Source organism: Leopardus geoffroyi, chromosome B3, assembly GCF_018350155.1.
Source record: "Leopardus geoffroyi isolate Oge1 chromosome B3, O.geoffroyi_Oge1_pat1.0, whole genome shotgun sequence".
NCBI lineage: Eukaryota > Metazoa > Chordata > Mammalia > Carnivora > Felidae > Leopardus > Leopardus geoffroyi.
The window spans coordinates 107,305,219-107,317,983 of NC_059337.1; the positions used below are offsets into that span (position 1 = coordinate 107,305,219).

The 12,765-nt window shown below is 34.4% G+C and overlaps 1 protein-coding gene across 6 annotated transcripts in view; it reads right to left on the reverse strand.

Annotated features, from left to right (window-relative positions):
• Positions 1-4,133: 4,133 nt before the first annotated feature.
• Positions 4,134-12,765, reverse strand: part of CB3H14orf39 (chromosome B3 C14orf39 homolog) — a 53,592-nt gene continuing 44,960 nt past the window's right edge. For 5 of the 6 annotated variants that reach the window (XM_045451157.1, XM_045451153.1, XM_045451155.1 and 2 more), the window contains 3 exons: positions 11,411-11,468; positions 6,482-6,541; positions 4,134-5,264 (listed from right to left, as the gene is read on the reverse strand). In XM_045451157.1, the coding sequence (XP_045307113.1) occupies positions 5,065-5,264; positions 6,482-6,541; positions 11,411-11,468 (318 nt within the window). In that variant the 3' untranslated portion in view covers positions 4,134-5,064. The remainder of the gene's footprint in view (positions 5,265-6,481; positions 6,542-11,410; positions 11,469-12,765) is intronic. The other variant, XM_045451156.1, reaches the window with a different exon arrangement.

The window sequence follows — 12,765 nt, forward strand, 5'->3', positions numbered from 1 at the left end:
AATTTAGGGGTGCCTGGGTGGCTCAGTTGGTTAAGCGTCCAACTTTCACTAAGGTCATGATCTTGCGGTTCGTGAGTTCAAGCCCCACATCAGGCTCTGTGCTGACACCTCAGAGCCTGGAACCTGCTTCAGATTCTGTGTCTCCCTCCCTCTCTGCTCCTCCCCTCCTCACACTGTCTGTCTCTCTCTCAAATAAGTAAACATTAAAAAAAATTTTTTTTAATTTAATGACAATTTCTGAGGCCTATTTCCTTAGCTTTTACTGACTATAAATTCCAGTATTTTTCAAAAAGAATTTTACATATTTATTCAACAAAAATTTATATAGTTTTATAATGTGAAAAATCCTGTACTAGGTGTTTTGGAGACAGTAGTGAACATCAGAGACTTGATCTCTTGCCTTCTGGAACCTAAAATCTAGTGGCAGATACAACATTAAAGTATATACATAATCACTTCTATAATTGAAGTTGTAATGTTATATGAAGGAAGTTGGCAGAATGTTATGAGAGGTATCCTCACAGTCTATGGGAGGAAGGGAAGGCTTGTTTGAGAAAGTGACATGAATCAGTGAGTATACTGGTGTAACAAAGCCTATGGTTCTAATCAGATCTGAAGCCAAATCTGTGGTTTCTTTTGTGTTTAAGCTGTATGAGTTTGGTATCCGTTGCTTACATCTGAGGAGTCTAATATGCCATTTAATGTCAAATAAGATGTAAAATAACTTTTGTTCAAGGTATTTTAAAGAAAAGACAATTATTACTAGATTTTGGGTTGCCATTTGAATTTCAGATTGCAAATCATTTTTCTGAGATAATTTTTTCATGTCCATTCTCTAAAGAAAAAGTAATAGGGGCGCCTGGGTGGCTCAGTCCATTAAGTGTCCCACTTGGGCTCAGGTCATGATCGGGTCATGACAGAGGGCTCAATCCCACAAACCATGAGATCATGACCTGAGCCGAAATCAACAGTCAGAGGCTTAACTGACAGAGCCACCCAGGTGCCCTGAGAACATTTTAAATATTTATGCAAGTTTTGTATACTGCCTATCATTCCCACTTGGTAGGCCTTAACAAGTATTTCTTAATTATTATTAGGTTAGGCACATCTTTACTTTTGAGATCTTTTTATTTTTATACCCATTAAGTACAGAAGGTAAGAAAGTGAAAGACTAATTCAACAGATGTGGAATATTACTAGTTATAAAAAAACCTCAATGTATAATTCAAATATTTTTATATGATCAGAAGGCATCAATTAATCATAAAGTTGGGCAAAAGAATAAAAATGAGACTAATGAGTAATATTTTAACATATTTTAATGTTTCCCCTTCAAGACGCATTGGAAGACAAAATTATTTCTTCCTTGGCTAGAAAAAACAGGCATAACTTTTGCAAGTAGTTATTTTTCAGACCAATTTGAACCATGGTATAACTGAATTAATATAAAATGCCTTCCTACTGAATACTTGCTTTACCATTGAAAAGACTTTAAAAGTTACTTTAAAATATCTTTTGTCTCAGGGCACATGGGTGGCTCAGTTGGTTGAGCATCTGACTTCGGTTCAGGTCATGATCTCGCAGTTTGTGAGTACAAGCCCAGCATCGGGCTCTGTACTGGCAGCTCGGAGCCTGGAGCCTGCTTCAGATTGTGTGCGTGTGTCTCTCTCTCTGCCCCTCTCCTGCTCACGCTCTGTCTCAAAAATAAACAAAGATTAAAAAAACTTCTGTCCCTATCATTTGATATATTTAACATATCTTAATAAATTTTTAAAAATATGAACATTAAATTACCTTATGCTTTGCATGAAAATCTCTATCATCTGTATCTAAAACAAGTAAGACCACCATTCATCAAGCACTCACCATGAGCTAAGTGCCAGGTCAAACACTTTAATACTCCCAAAGATCCTCTTTAATAGGTAGGATGATCAACCCCAATTTTAAAATGAGGAAACTGAAGCAAAGAGGATAAATAACTGGCAAGAGTCAAACTTCAGCATCAATCTTTCAATGTTTAAACCCAGACAGTAACACCAGGGCCCACACTCTTTGCTATTCAATACTCTATCCATCATCCTTCTGCTGTTACACTCTCTTGTGACTCATCAATCTGGAGCTACAAATACTCATGAAAAAAAATATGTCCTAAAACACACCAAAAAAAAAAAAATTATAAGGTGAGCTGATACTTTGGAAAAATTACTTTCTAAAAAGTAGGGTAGTTTAAAGTTCTAAAAAGAATATCATATTCACCTCAAATCAAAAAAGGTATACTATTAAAGAAATGATGTTTTGAGAGACAAATTCTCAGGAAGATGTTAGTATTAGAATACAAAGTGATGTATTTAGAAGCAGAACTGCTGAGCTGCAAACAACCTGGGTGTGAGTCAGAGAATATTAGGACAGGCCTGTCCACCAGGGATGTAGATTTGATTATATGTGACTTGTGTCAGCTTTGGAGAAATCAAGAGCAAACTATAAAAGCAAGCAATGGGAATGTTTCTAAATGAGCCATTCAGCCTCTAAGGCAAGTTATATGGAGCAATTGAAATTCAAAGGGAAAGCATCAACATGCCAGCCAGGTTTATACATTGCTTGTTCATTCATTCCTTCAAAAGATCAGAAAAACTTTATTTAAAAAATTGTAATTTTGGGGACACCTGGGTGTCTCAGTTGGTTCAACGTATGACTTCAGCTCAGGTCATGATCTCTTGGTTCATGAGTTCCAGCCCTGCAATGGGCTCTCTACTGTCAGTGCAGAGCCCACTTCAGATCTTCAGTCTCCCTCTCTCTCTGCCCCTCATGTGTGTGCACCCGCTCGCACTCTTTTTTTTTAATTATTAAATTTATTGTCAAATTGGTTTCCATACAACACCCAATGCTCATCCCAACAGGTGCCCTCCTCAATGCCCATCACTTAAAGCTTGTGCCCTCCTCAATGCCCATCACTTTCCCCTCCCTCCCACCCCCCGTCAACCCTGTTTATTCTCAGTTTTTAAGAGTCTCTTATGATTGGGCTCCCTCCCTCTCTTAACTTTTTTTTCCGTCCCCTCCCCCATGGTCTTCTGTTAAGTTTCTCAGGATCTACATAAGAGTGAAAACATATGGTATCTGTCTTTCTCTGTATGACTTATTTCACTTAGCATAACACTCTCCAGTTCCATCCATGTTGCTACAAGTGGACATATTTCATTCTTTCTCATTGCCACGTAGTATTCCATACAGCACTTTCAACAATAGCCAAATTATGGAAAGAGCCTAAATGTCCATCAACTGATGAATGGATAAAGAAATTGTGGTTTATATACACAATGGAGTACTATACACAATGGAAGGAAAAAAAAAAAAAGAGGTTAGAGTGGGAGAGAGCCAAAGCATAAGAGACTCTTAAAAACTGAGAACAAACTGAGGGTTGATGGGGGGTGGGAGGGAGGGGAGGGTGGGTCACTGGGTATTGAGGGCACCTTTCGGGATGAGCACTGGGTGTTGTATGGGAACCAATTTGACAATAAATTTCATATATTGAAAAAATAAAAAATATAAATAAATAAATAAATAATATCAAAACCTTTAAAAAAATAAATGTACCACTGACCTATTATCATACTTTAAATAAATAAATAAATAAATTTTAAAAACACACAGTCCAAAGTTTTCTTAAATTCTTTCTGTCATTAGCTAAATCATTTCTCTGACTTCTAAAAAGTCTTTGGGAAAGCTTAATTTCATACAATTGTCATGTGTTGTGGACACCCTGAAGAAACAAGAAAGACTCTCACTCCAAATATGCTTTGTATATTGAGACTGATGATATCACACACACCCCAGTAGGGTATGAAAAGGTTTATTACTCACATAATGATGTTTTCTGGAGAAAGCAGGCCAGGCCTATCTAGTTCTCTGAAAATGGCTTGAGAGATCAGAGACATCAGAGAGATCAGACACTGACTGTGGGTTTTTAAGGTGGTGTGGGATGGGGCCAAAACAAGAGTTCCTACACATGGTTTGAACTTCCCACTAGTGCCAAAGGTGGGAACCTGGGCTTTCTTACCAGATTGATCAGATATGGGGCAGAAGGGGAAGAAAGTGCGGTGAAGCTTAAAGCTTGTGAGCATTCACACACCAAAATATGGAGTCAGACTTTTTATTACTCAATAACTCTATATAACTAATTTACAAAATACAAAGACATTGAACATTATGCTTATATAATTTCATCAAATTTTAAATATCTTCATTTATCTATATAATTGACAAGCAAATACTGCATATAAAACATAAAGGTGAGTTTTTTTGTTAGAGACAGCAAACAAAATTTTAAATGTTTTTCAAAAAAGTTTAAGCAAAAAATATAACAGTATCATCATTAATACAACAATCTAATTCTCAGAAATTACTCTAGCCCTTCACATTAATTTCTTTCCATTAAAGATATTAGAATAACTGATAAAATTAGAATTTTATTATTTGTTGTATTCAAAAAATAACATTTAATTCACTATCAATAAAATAAATTATGTGAGATTATCACTGATGTACCACACTTTTTTTTGAAGTACCACCCTTTTTTTTTGAAGTACCACCACTCTTTATAGTGAAGCACAGTAATTTTAAGAGCATTTTTTAGTAGCTAAGGTACAAAGTATACCTCAGCATTAATTCTGCATAGTTACTGCCATCTTCTGATGGCCTGAAGTTTTCATTCTTATCAAAGCACCTAAATTACTACAAGAATGAAACTTAGGTTCTGGGGAGAAGCAGGTTTAATATTTATAGTAAATATTAATGGAAAAGTATCAAATTCTATTAATTCTGCCTAAATATGGCTTGCAAAATCAAAACGAAAATAATGATAGCAAATGCTGCAAATAAAATAAAATTAGATGACATAGGCTTAATTTCCATCAATATTTAAATATATAATCAAATAATTTAACTATGCTAACCTATTATTGCTTTAACCAACAAAATAAAGTAGTCTTCATTTTTAAAGTAATAATGTAAATTTATGCCCTAGATGGTTACAGAGCAGTTAAATAATTCAAGAAATTAGTAATTAGTTCAAAAAAAGGTAAATTGTGTTGTATTTTGTGAGGAAGATGAAAAACCTTTTACAGAAGAAGGTGTTGAGTTTTGATCCTGTTCAAATGAAAATGGAAAACTAAAATCATCTTTTCCAGTTCCAAATGTATGAGTTGAAGAGTCTGATGAAAAAGAAAATGTAAAGGCATCTTCTCCTTCTGGTTTCCCAAATAAGTTTCCTGAGAAAGGTAAATATTATAATATCATTCTATTCATGCTACATAATTTGCATAACCTACTAAGTTACAGTATGCTGCAAACAATGCGTAGGGTAACATCTTATTGCTTATTAAGCAGATACTTAACTATATTCCTCCTATGGGCAAAGAATTGTCCTTTGTACTATGAAAAAACAAATAGATTCAAACTTAAACTCTATTTTCGAGTAATTTGAACACAAGTATATAAACGGCCAGTATATATGGTAGAAAAAAGGGTAAAGCACCTCAAATGGAGAGAATACCACAAAGGCACAGAAACAGGCATGCATAAGAAGTATAAGGATAACAGAAATCAATTCAGCTCATCAGGAGAACTAAGAAATAATAGTCATTAAAAGGGTATTAATGAAGATGAGCTTGGAAAGACTGCTGAATGTCCAACTACAGAATCTGGACTTTATTTGATATGTAAGAGGAAGCCATTAAAAGTTTTCAAGTGGAGCTATGACAGGATTTGAACTGCTTTATAAGGATTACTAAGGAAAGAATGTGTAGAAAGGTTGAAATAGTAGAGCATTTAGAAGTCAGAATAACAGGAAAGGGATGATGAAAGCTTGGTCTTACAGTCATAGCAAAGGGAATGGGGAAAGAAATGCTGGGTCTGAGAGATAACTGCAGAAGTCAAATTTACTCAACTATTATTGATGAGTTACTACAATGTATTGTTTGTAGTACCGAAGGAAATAGACAGAACAGTGAAATGGACAGAACAGTGAAAAAGCTTCTATAGTTTCAAAAGGAATTTTTGTATATGTGCTGCCGAAGCAAGCACTTCAAAAGGAATTTTTGAAATCAACTTTACATAAATAATTTTAACAACTCTAAGAATTGCCCCTAAGGAAAAATATTGTTTTTCATTCATTATATTATGTAATACTATAAATATAAAAATATTTTAAATATCTTAATTAGAATTCTTAATTATTACTAAACAACCTAAAATGCACAGTAATCTAAAACCTTATTTGAAGCAAGTCTTTTAAAGCACCTGTATTTCTTCCATAGAGAAACAATTCAATTAGTACATTAAGCAAAATAATTTATTTTGTGGCACTTTGAAGTTTCATGTATCTTTAAACATCTCAATTATTTCATTCTAAATAAAGGTGAACCAACCCGAAGTAGAAGAGATAGATGGAGGGATGGTTAGATAGACAGATGGACTGACTGATTACCATATACTTGAGTTCTTCCTCTCTCCATTTTTCCACTGACTTCAGTGTACATCCATAATACTAAAATAAAGGAAAGTAGCTCTAATATAGCTATAGATTCAGAAAGAACTAAAAGGTTAAATCTGCCTTTGAATAAATGAATTTGATGTTTACATTTAATTTCAGAAGAAAAGAAGTTCATATGAAGTCTTCATAAAACTCCCATGTTCATTATAAATAAAATAGATTACTGTGCAAGGTGCTGTGAACAATTCAAAGGTGAGTAAAACAGAACCCCTGTCCTCAAAGACCTGTGATTAGGAGAGATTTTATATATATTCATAAATAATAGCAGAGAGTAGAATATTCAAAAAGTAAATAAAAAAGAAACATTCAGAAAAGCGAAGGAGACATTTTTGGAATGAAAGGCTGAAGACAAAAGGATTTATGGAACTTGGTTTTTAACAGATAGTTAGAAAGAATTAGAAGTTGAGGATTTCAGGAAGAAAAAAATGGGTAAGAAAGTACAGGCATATTTGGGATGCAGTGAATTCTTTAGTTTGGCCAAAAGCATACATTATTCTTATAAGAGAAAAGGCTTAAAAGGTATGTTGGAGCAAGGTTAGAAAAACAGAAGCATAATTTGATACTACATGGGGAGCCACTAAAGATATTAACTAGGGCAAATAATGTGATTTTATATGTAGAAAATCCTGGAGATTCTACCAAAAAAACTGTTAGATCTAATCAATGAATTCAGCAAAGTTGCAGGATACAAAATTAATACACAAAAATCAGTAACATTTCTATACGCTAACAATAATCTGAAAAAGAAATTTTAAAAAATAATCCTCTTTACAATAGAGTAATATTGCAAATATTGTACAGAATAAAATATTTAGGAATAAACTTAACCAAGAATGGTGAAAGATCTCTACTCTGAAAACTACAAGACACTGATGAAAGAAATTATAGAAGATACAAATATACGGAAAAGTACCCTGTGTTCATAGATTGGAAGAATTAATATTGTTAAAATATCAATACCACTGAAAGCCATCTATAGATTCAATGCAATCCCTACCAAGATTCCAATGGCATTTTTTATAGAATTAGAAAAAACCCTCCCCAAATTTATACACAACCACAAAAAACTCCCAAAAGCCAAACAATCCTGCAAAAGAAGAACAAAATGAGAGGCATTATACTTCCCAGTTTCAATTAAACTACAAAGCTAATATTAATCAAAACAATATGGCTCTGGCACAAAAACAAGCAGATCAACAGAACAGGGCTTGCATATACAGTCAACTAATATTTGACAAGGGAGTTAAGGACAGAGAAAAGACAGTCTCTTCAATAAATAGTGCTGAGAAAATTGGGATACTAACATGTAAAAAGGATGAAACTAGATCCCTATACCACTCACAAAAATTAACGTGAAATGGATTAAAGACTTAAATGTAAGACCTAAAACCATGAATGTCCTAAAAGAAAACATAGGAACAAAGCTCCTTGCCACTGTCTTGACTTTTTGGGTATGATACCTACAGCATAACCAATAAAATAAAAAACAGACAAGTGTAACTACATCAAATTAAAAAGCTTCTGCACAGCAAAAGAAACAACAAAGTGAAAGTTAAAAGACAACCTATGGAATAGGAAAAATATTTGCAAATCATGTATGTGATAAGGGGGATTAATATCCAAAATACATAAAGACCCCATACAAATCAGTAGCAAAAAAACAAATAATCCAATTAAAAATAGGCAAATGACCTGGATAGACATTTTTCCAAAAGGCCAACAGGTACTATGGTGGCCAACGGGCATATGAAAGGATGCTCAACATCACTAGTCATTAGTGAAATGCAAATCAAAACCACAATGAGAATTCATCTCATACCTGTTAGAATGCTCATCATCAAAAAGACAAGAGATAACAAATGCTGGCAAGGATGTACAGAAAAGGGAACACTTGTACACCATTGGTAGGATTGTAAACTGGTATAGCCACTATGGAAAACAGTATGGAGGATTCTTAAAAAGTTAAAAATAGAACAACCATATGACCCAGCAATTCTACTCTGGGAATATATCCAGAGGAAATGAAAACATTGACTCAAAAAGATTAGTGTACCTCCATGTTCATGGCAGCATAATTTATAATAGCTAAGACATAGAAACAACTTAAGTGTCCATCAGCTAATGAATGGATAAAACAGTTGTGAGGTGTATATCTATCTATGTATAGATAGATAGATAGATAGACAGATACACACACACACACACACACACACACACACAATGGAATATTAAGCCATAAAAAAACAAGGACATCTTGCCATTTAAAACAACACTGATGGACCTTAAGGGCATTATACTAATTGAAGTAAGTCAGACAGAGAAAGACAAATGATGTATGATTTCACTTACATGTGGAACTGAAGGAAAGGGAAGGGAAACCCATAGAAAAAAAATTCAGATTTGTGATTACCAGAGGTGGGAGGAGGGGGAGGGGAATTTGGAGGAAGGTGGTCAAAAGATACAAACTTTCAGTTCTAAGATAAATAAGTACTATGGAAGTAACTAAAACATGATGACTATAGTTAACACTGCTGTATGATATATAGGAAAGATATTAAGAGAGTAAATCCTAAGAGTTCTCATCACAAAGAAAAAAATTTTTTGCTTTTTATTTTTATTATATCTATATGGGATGCTGGATACTCACTAAACTTATTATAGTAATAATTTTAAAACGTCTGTAAGTCAAACCATTATGCAGTACATCTTAAATTTGTACAGTGATGTATGTCAATTATACTAACAAACTGGGGGAAAAAAAGACTAAAAACATAAGGTCCTAAAGTTTAGGAGAAGTCAGGGAGGGAACATAGGAACTTGGTCATCACCTGTATTATAATATTTGAAAGTGCTGAAGTGAATGAGTGTCAAATGAATAAGAATGTCAAAGGAGAGAATATTAACATTCTAATTTTATTAAATAAGGTTTAATTAAAAGAATGCCTACAATTGGTATATTCATTCTGGTCTCATAGCATTAAATGTCATTTATGACAATTTCAAAATTTATGTCTTCACCTTGCTGAATTCCAAATTCATATATACAATTTCTTACTTTACTTTTACTTAGCTATCTAACAGAGGCTTTTCAGTTGATAACACTTCCAAAACTAAACTCCCAGCTCCTGTTGGTCTCTAACATACGGCCTTCCATATTTCAATAGGTAGCAGTTCCATTCTTATTCATCAAAATCTTCTTCGTATCACCCTTATTTCTATCTCTTAATCCTTACGTCCTGTCCATTAGCAAATCCTTACAACTCTACCTTCAGAAAGCTTAATGACCAAATCCAACCTCTTCTCACCACTTCCACTACCACTATCCTTGCCACCATTAATTTTCACCTGTAGTATTTTAATTACTTCCTAATAAATCTCCCTGGTTTCACCCTTGTTTCCATATAGTCCATTCTCCATACAGTAGCCAAATAATGCTCTTAAAACCTATTAAATCATTTCAGTCCTTTGCTAAAAACTTTCCAATAAACTGCTCATTTCACTTAGGAAAAAAACCCAAAGTCCTTAATTGTCTTAGGGCCCCATATGGTTTGCTCTCCCTCCAACCTCTCTGATTTAATTTCCTACCAGTTTCTCACTCCTTATTTGATTCCAATCATACCAATTTACCCACTATTCAACACACATGCTGAGTATGCTCTCATCTCAAGACCTTTGCACCCTCTGCCTAGAACACTTAACCACATAGCTGGTACCTGGCACCTCCTTCAGGTTTTTGCTCAATGGCTGCCTTTTAGTGATGCCTTCCCTGACTCCCTTGTAACAGAGTAACCAACCGCCCAATCCAAATACTCCCTATTTCCCTTATTCCGTTTACTTTTCTTCATAATACTGATCATCCACAGTAAGTAAAAAGCAAACATCAAGCCTGCATTGATCCAAGCCCACCTGGAAGAATGACCTTGAAGTTGGAATTCTCATAGGTCTATTTTCTTAAAAAATATGGAATTAAAGTAAATGCTGTGTCTTCCTTGTTTAGTGTGAGACTGCACCTGAATTAGGTGAGCTGTGAGTTAGGATGCAGTCCTTGGACCTTATGATTAGAATGGTATTAAAAGACTGGTAGGAAACTGAGGTTGCAGATTTTCTGTTATGCACCATGCCTTTTGTCCATAGTAGCTTTACATGTCTTGTGTGAGTGATGTGGCAAATGAAACCTTATTATTTGGGTAGCTGGTGGGCCTCTCAATGAGATAAAGACACTGTACATGCTGTTATTTCCTATCCTGTATCTTTCTACAAAGCTAAGTAAATCTAAGATTAAAAGTTGTAACGTGTGAGTCTACCAATATCTACTGTTGTTTAGTGCACTACCTGACATATAATCGTTTGTCTACTTTCAGTTTCTCCCACTAGAACAAAAACCCTATGAGAACTTTGCATTCTTGTCCACTATCCTATCATCAGAGCCAAAGCAGTACTGCATATGAAATATACTATATGTACACACATATATGTTTATATTTATATGTTGAATGAATCCATTAATCATAGGATAAAAGAAGAAAGAAGATCCAATAAAAAATAAGCACCAGAGAGAGAGGATGAAACCCAAAAACTTCAGAAGGATGAGAAAAGTCAACTATATCACATGCTGCAAAGATACGGAGTATGGTAATAAATACAAAATACCCATAATGTTTGACAATTGCTAACTCACCAGTAATATTAGAGAATTTGGTAGAGTAGTGACAGAAGAAGCTAAATTACTACAAAAAATGATTAGTGAGTGATGCAGAAGTAATAGAATTTTAAAAGAATAAGCTGAGAAAAATCAGAGACAAACTAAATACAAAGTGGAGAAAGTAACGTGTTTTTATATGTAGCAAACTTCAAATCACTTACCAATTTCTTGTTGTGATGAAAGAGGATTTAAATTTCCCGCAGAATAATGTTCATTAAACTGAAAAATAATTTCCATTCAATATTACTCATGAAGTCAGTAGAACAGCAAATATGACATTTGTATTTGAATATAAACCCTAATTTTTCTAATAAGCATAATTAGAGTAGACAAAAATGGCAACATTCTTTTTTTTAATGGCAACATTCTATATAGCGTACTACTGTACTTTATTATTATTTTTTTTAACGTTTATTTATTTTTGAGACAGAGACAGAGCATGAACGGGGGAGGGGCAGATAGAGAGGGAGACACAGAATCGGAAGCAGGTTCCAGGCTTTGAGCCATCAGCCCAGACCCCGACGCGGGGCTCGAACTCAGCGACCGTGAGATCATGACCTGAGCTGAAGTCGGACGCTTAACCGACTGAGCCACCCAGGCGCCCCCATACTACTGTACTTTAAAAAAGAAATCTATCTTTAAAACCTATCATTTAGCCTAAAATAAGGCTTATTGATTTCATTCTGGCAATGGATAAAATCTTAAAAGGTGTATATATTGTGCTAAAAATAGTTCCTACTTTGGAATATTAATATAACCTAAAATTTTTTTAATGTTTATTTTTTTTTTGAGAGAGAGAGACAGAGTGTGAGGGGGGGAGGGACAGAGAGAGGGAGACACAGAATCTGAAGCAGGCTCCAGGCTCTGAGCTGTCAGCACAGAGCCCGATGTGGGGGGTCAAACCCACGAAGTGTGAGATCATGACCTCAGCTGAAGTCAGATGTTTAACCAACTGAGCCACCCAGGCGCCCTTATATAACCTAAAATTCTAATTAATTTTTGCTTTACTCTGAAGGCCTTTTACAAATCAGGTTCTTGGTATTGTTTTCTTGCCTATAAAATAGGAAATATGAGGATAATAGGAAATATCAAGTTTTGCTGCCAAAAGAGTCTGTTTTCTCTGTAAAATTTTTTTTTTAAATGGGATCATGACATAGATATGACAACATAGTTTTCTGACCCATTTTTTTCTCTTAATGTTGCATTATGAGCATTTCCCCATTTCATTATTCTTCCAAAACCAGATTCTTTTCATGGCATTTTAATATTCTTCTATATGGACATACCATACAGTTTTTTTTTTAATTTTTACTTAAATTCTAGTTAGTTAACATACAGTATAATATAAATTTCAGGTGTACAATTTAGTGATTCAACACTTACATACAACACCTGGTGTTCATCATCCTGCATAATCCCCATCACCTATTTAACTCATCCCCCCATCCATCTCTCCTGTGGTAACTAACAGTTAAGGGTCTGTTTCTTGGTTTGCAATCATTCTTTCAATTTAGAC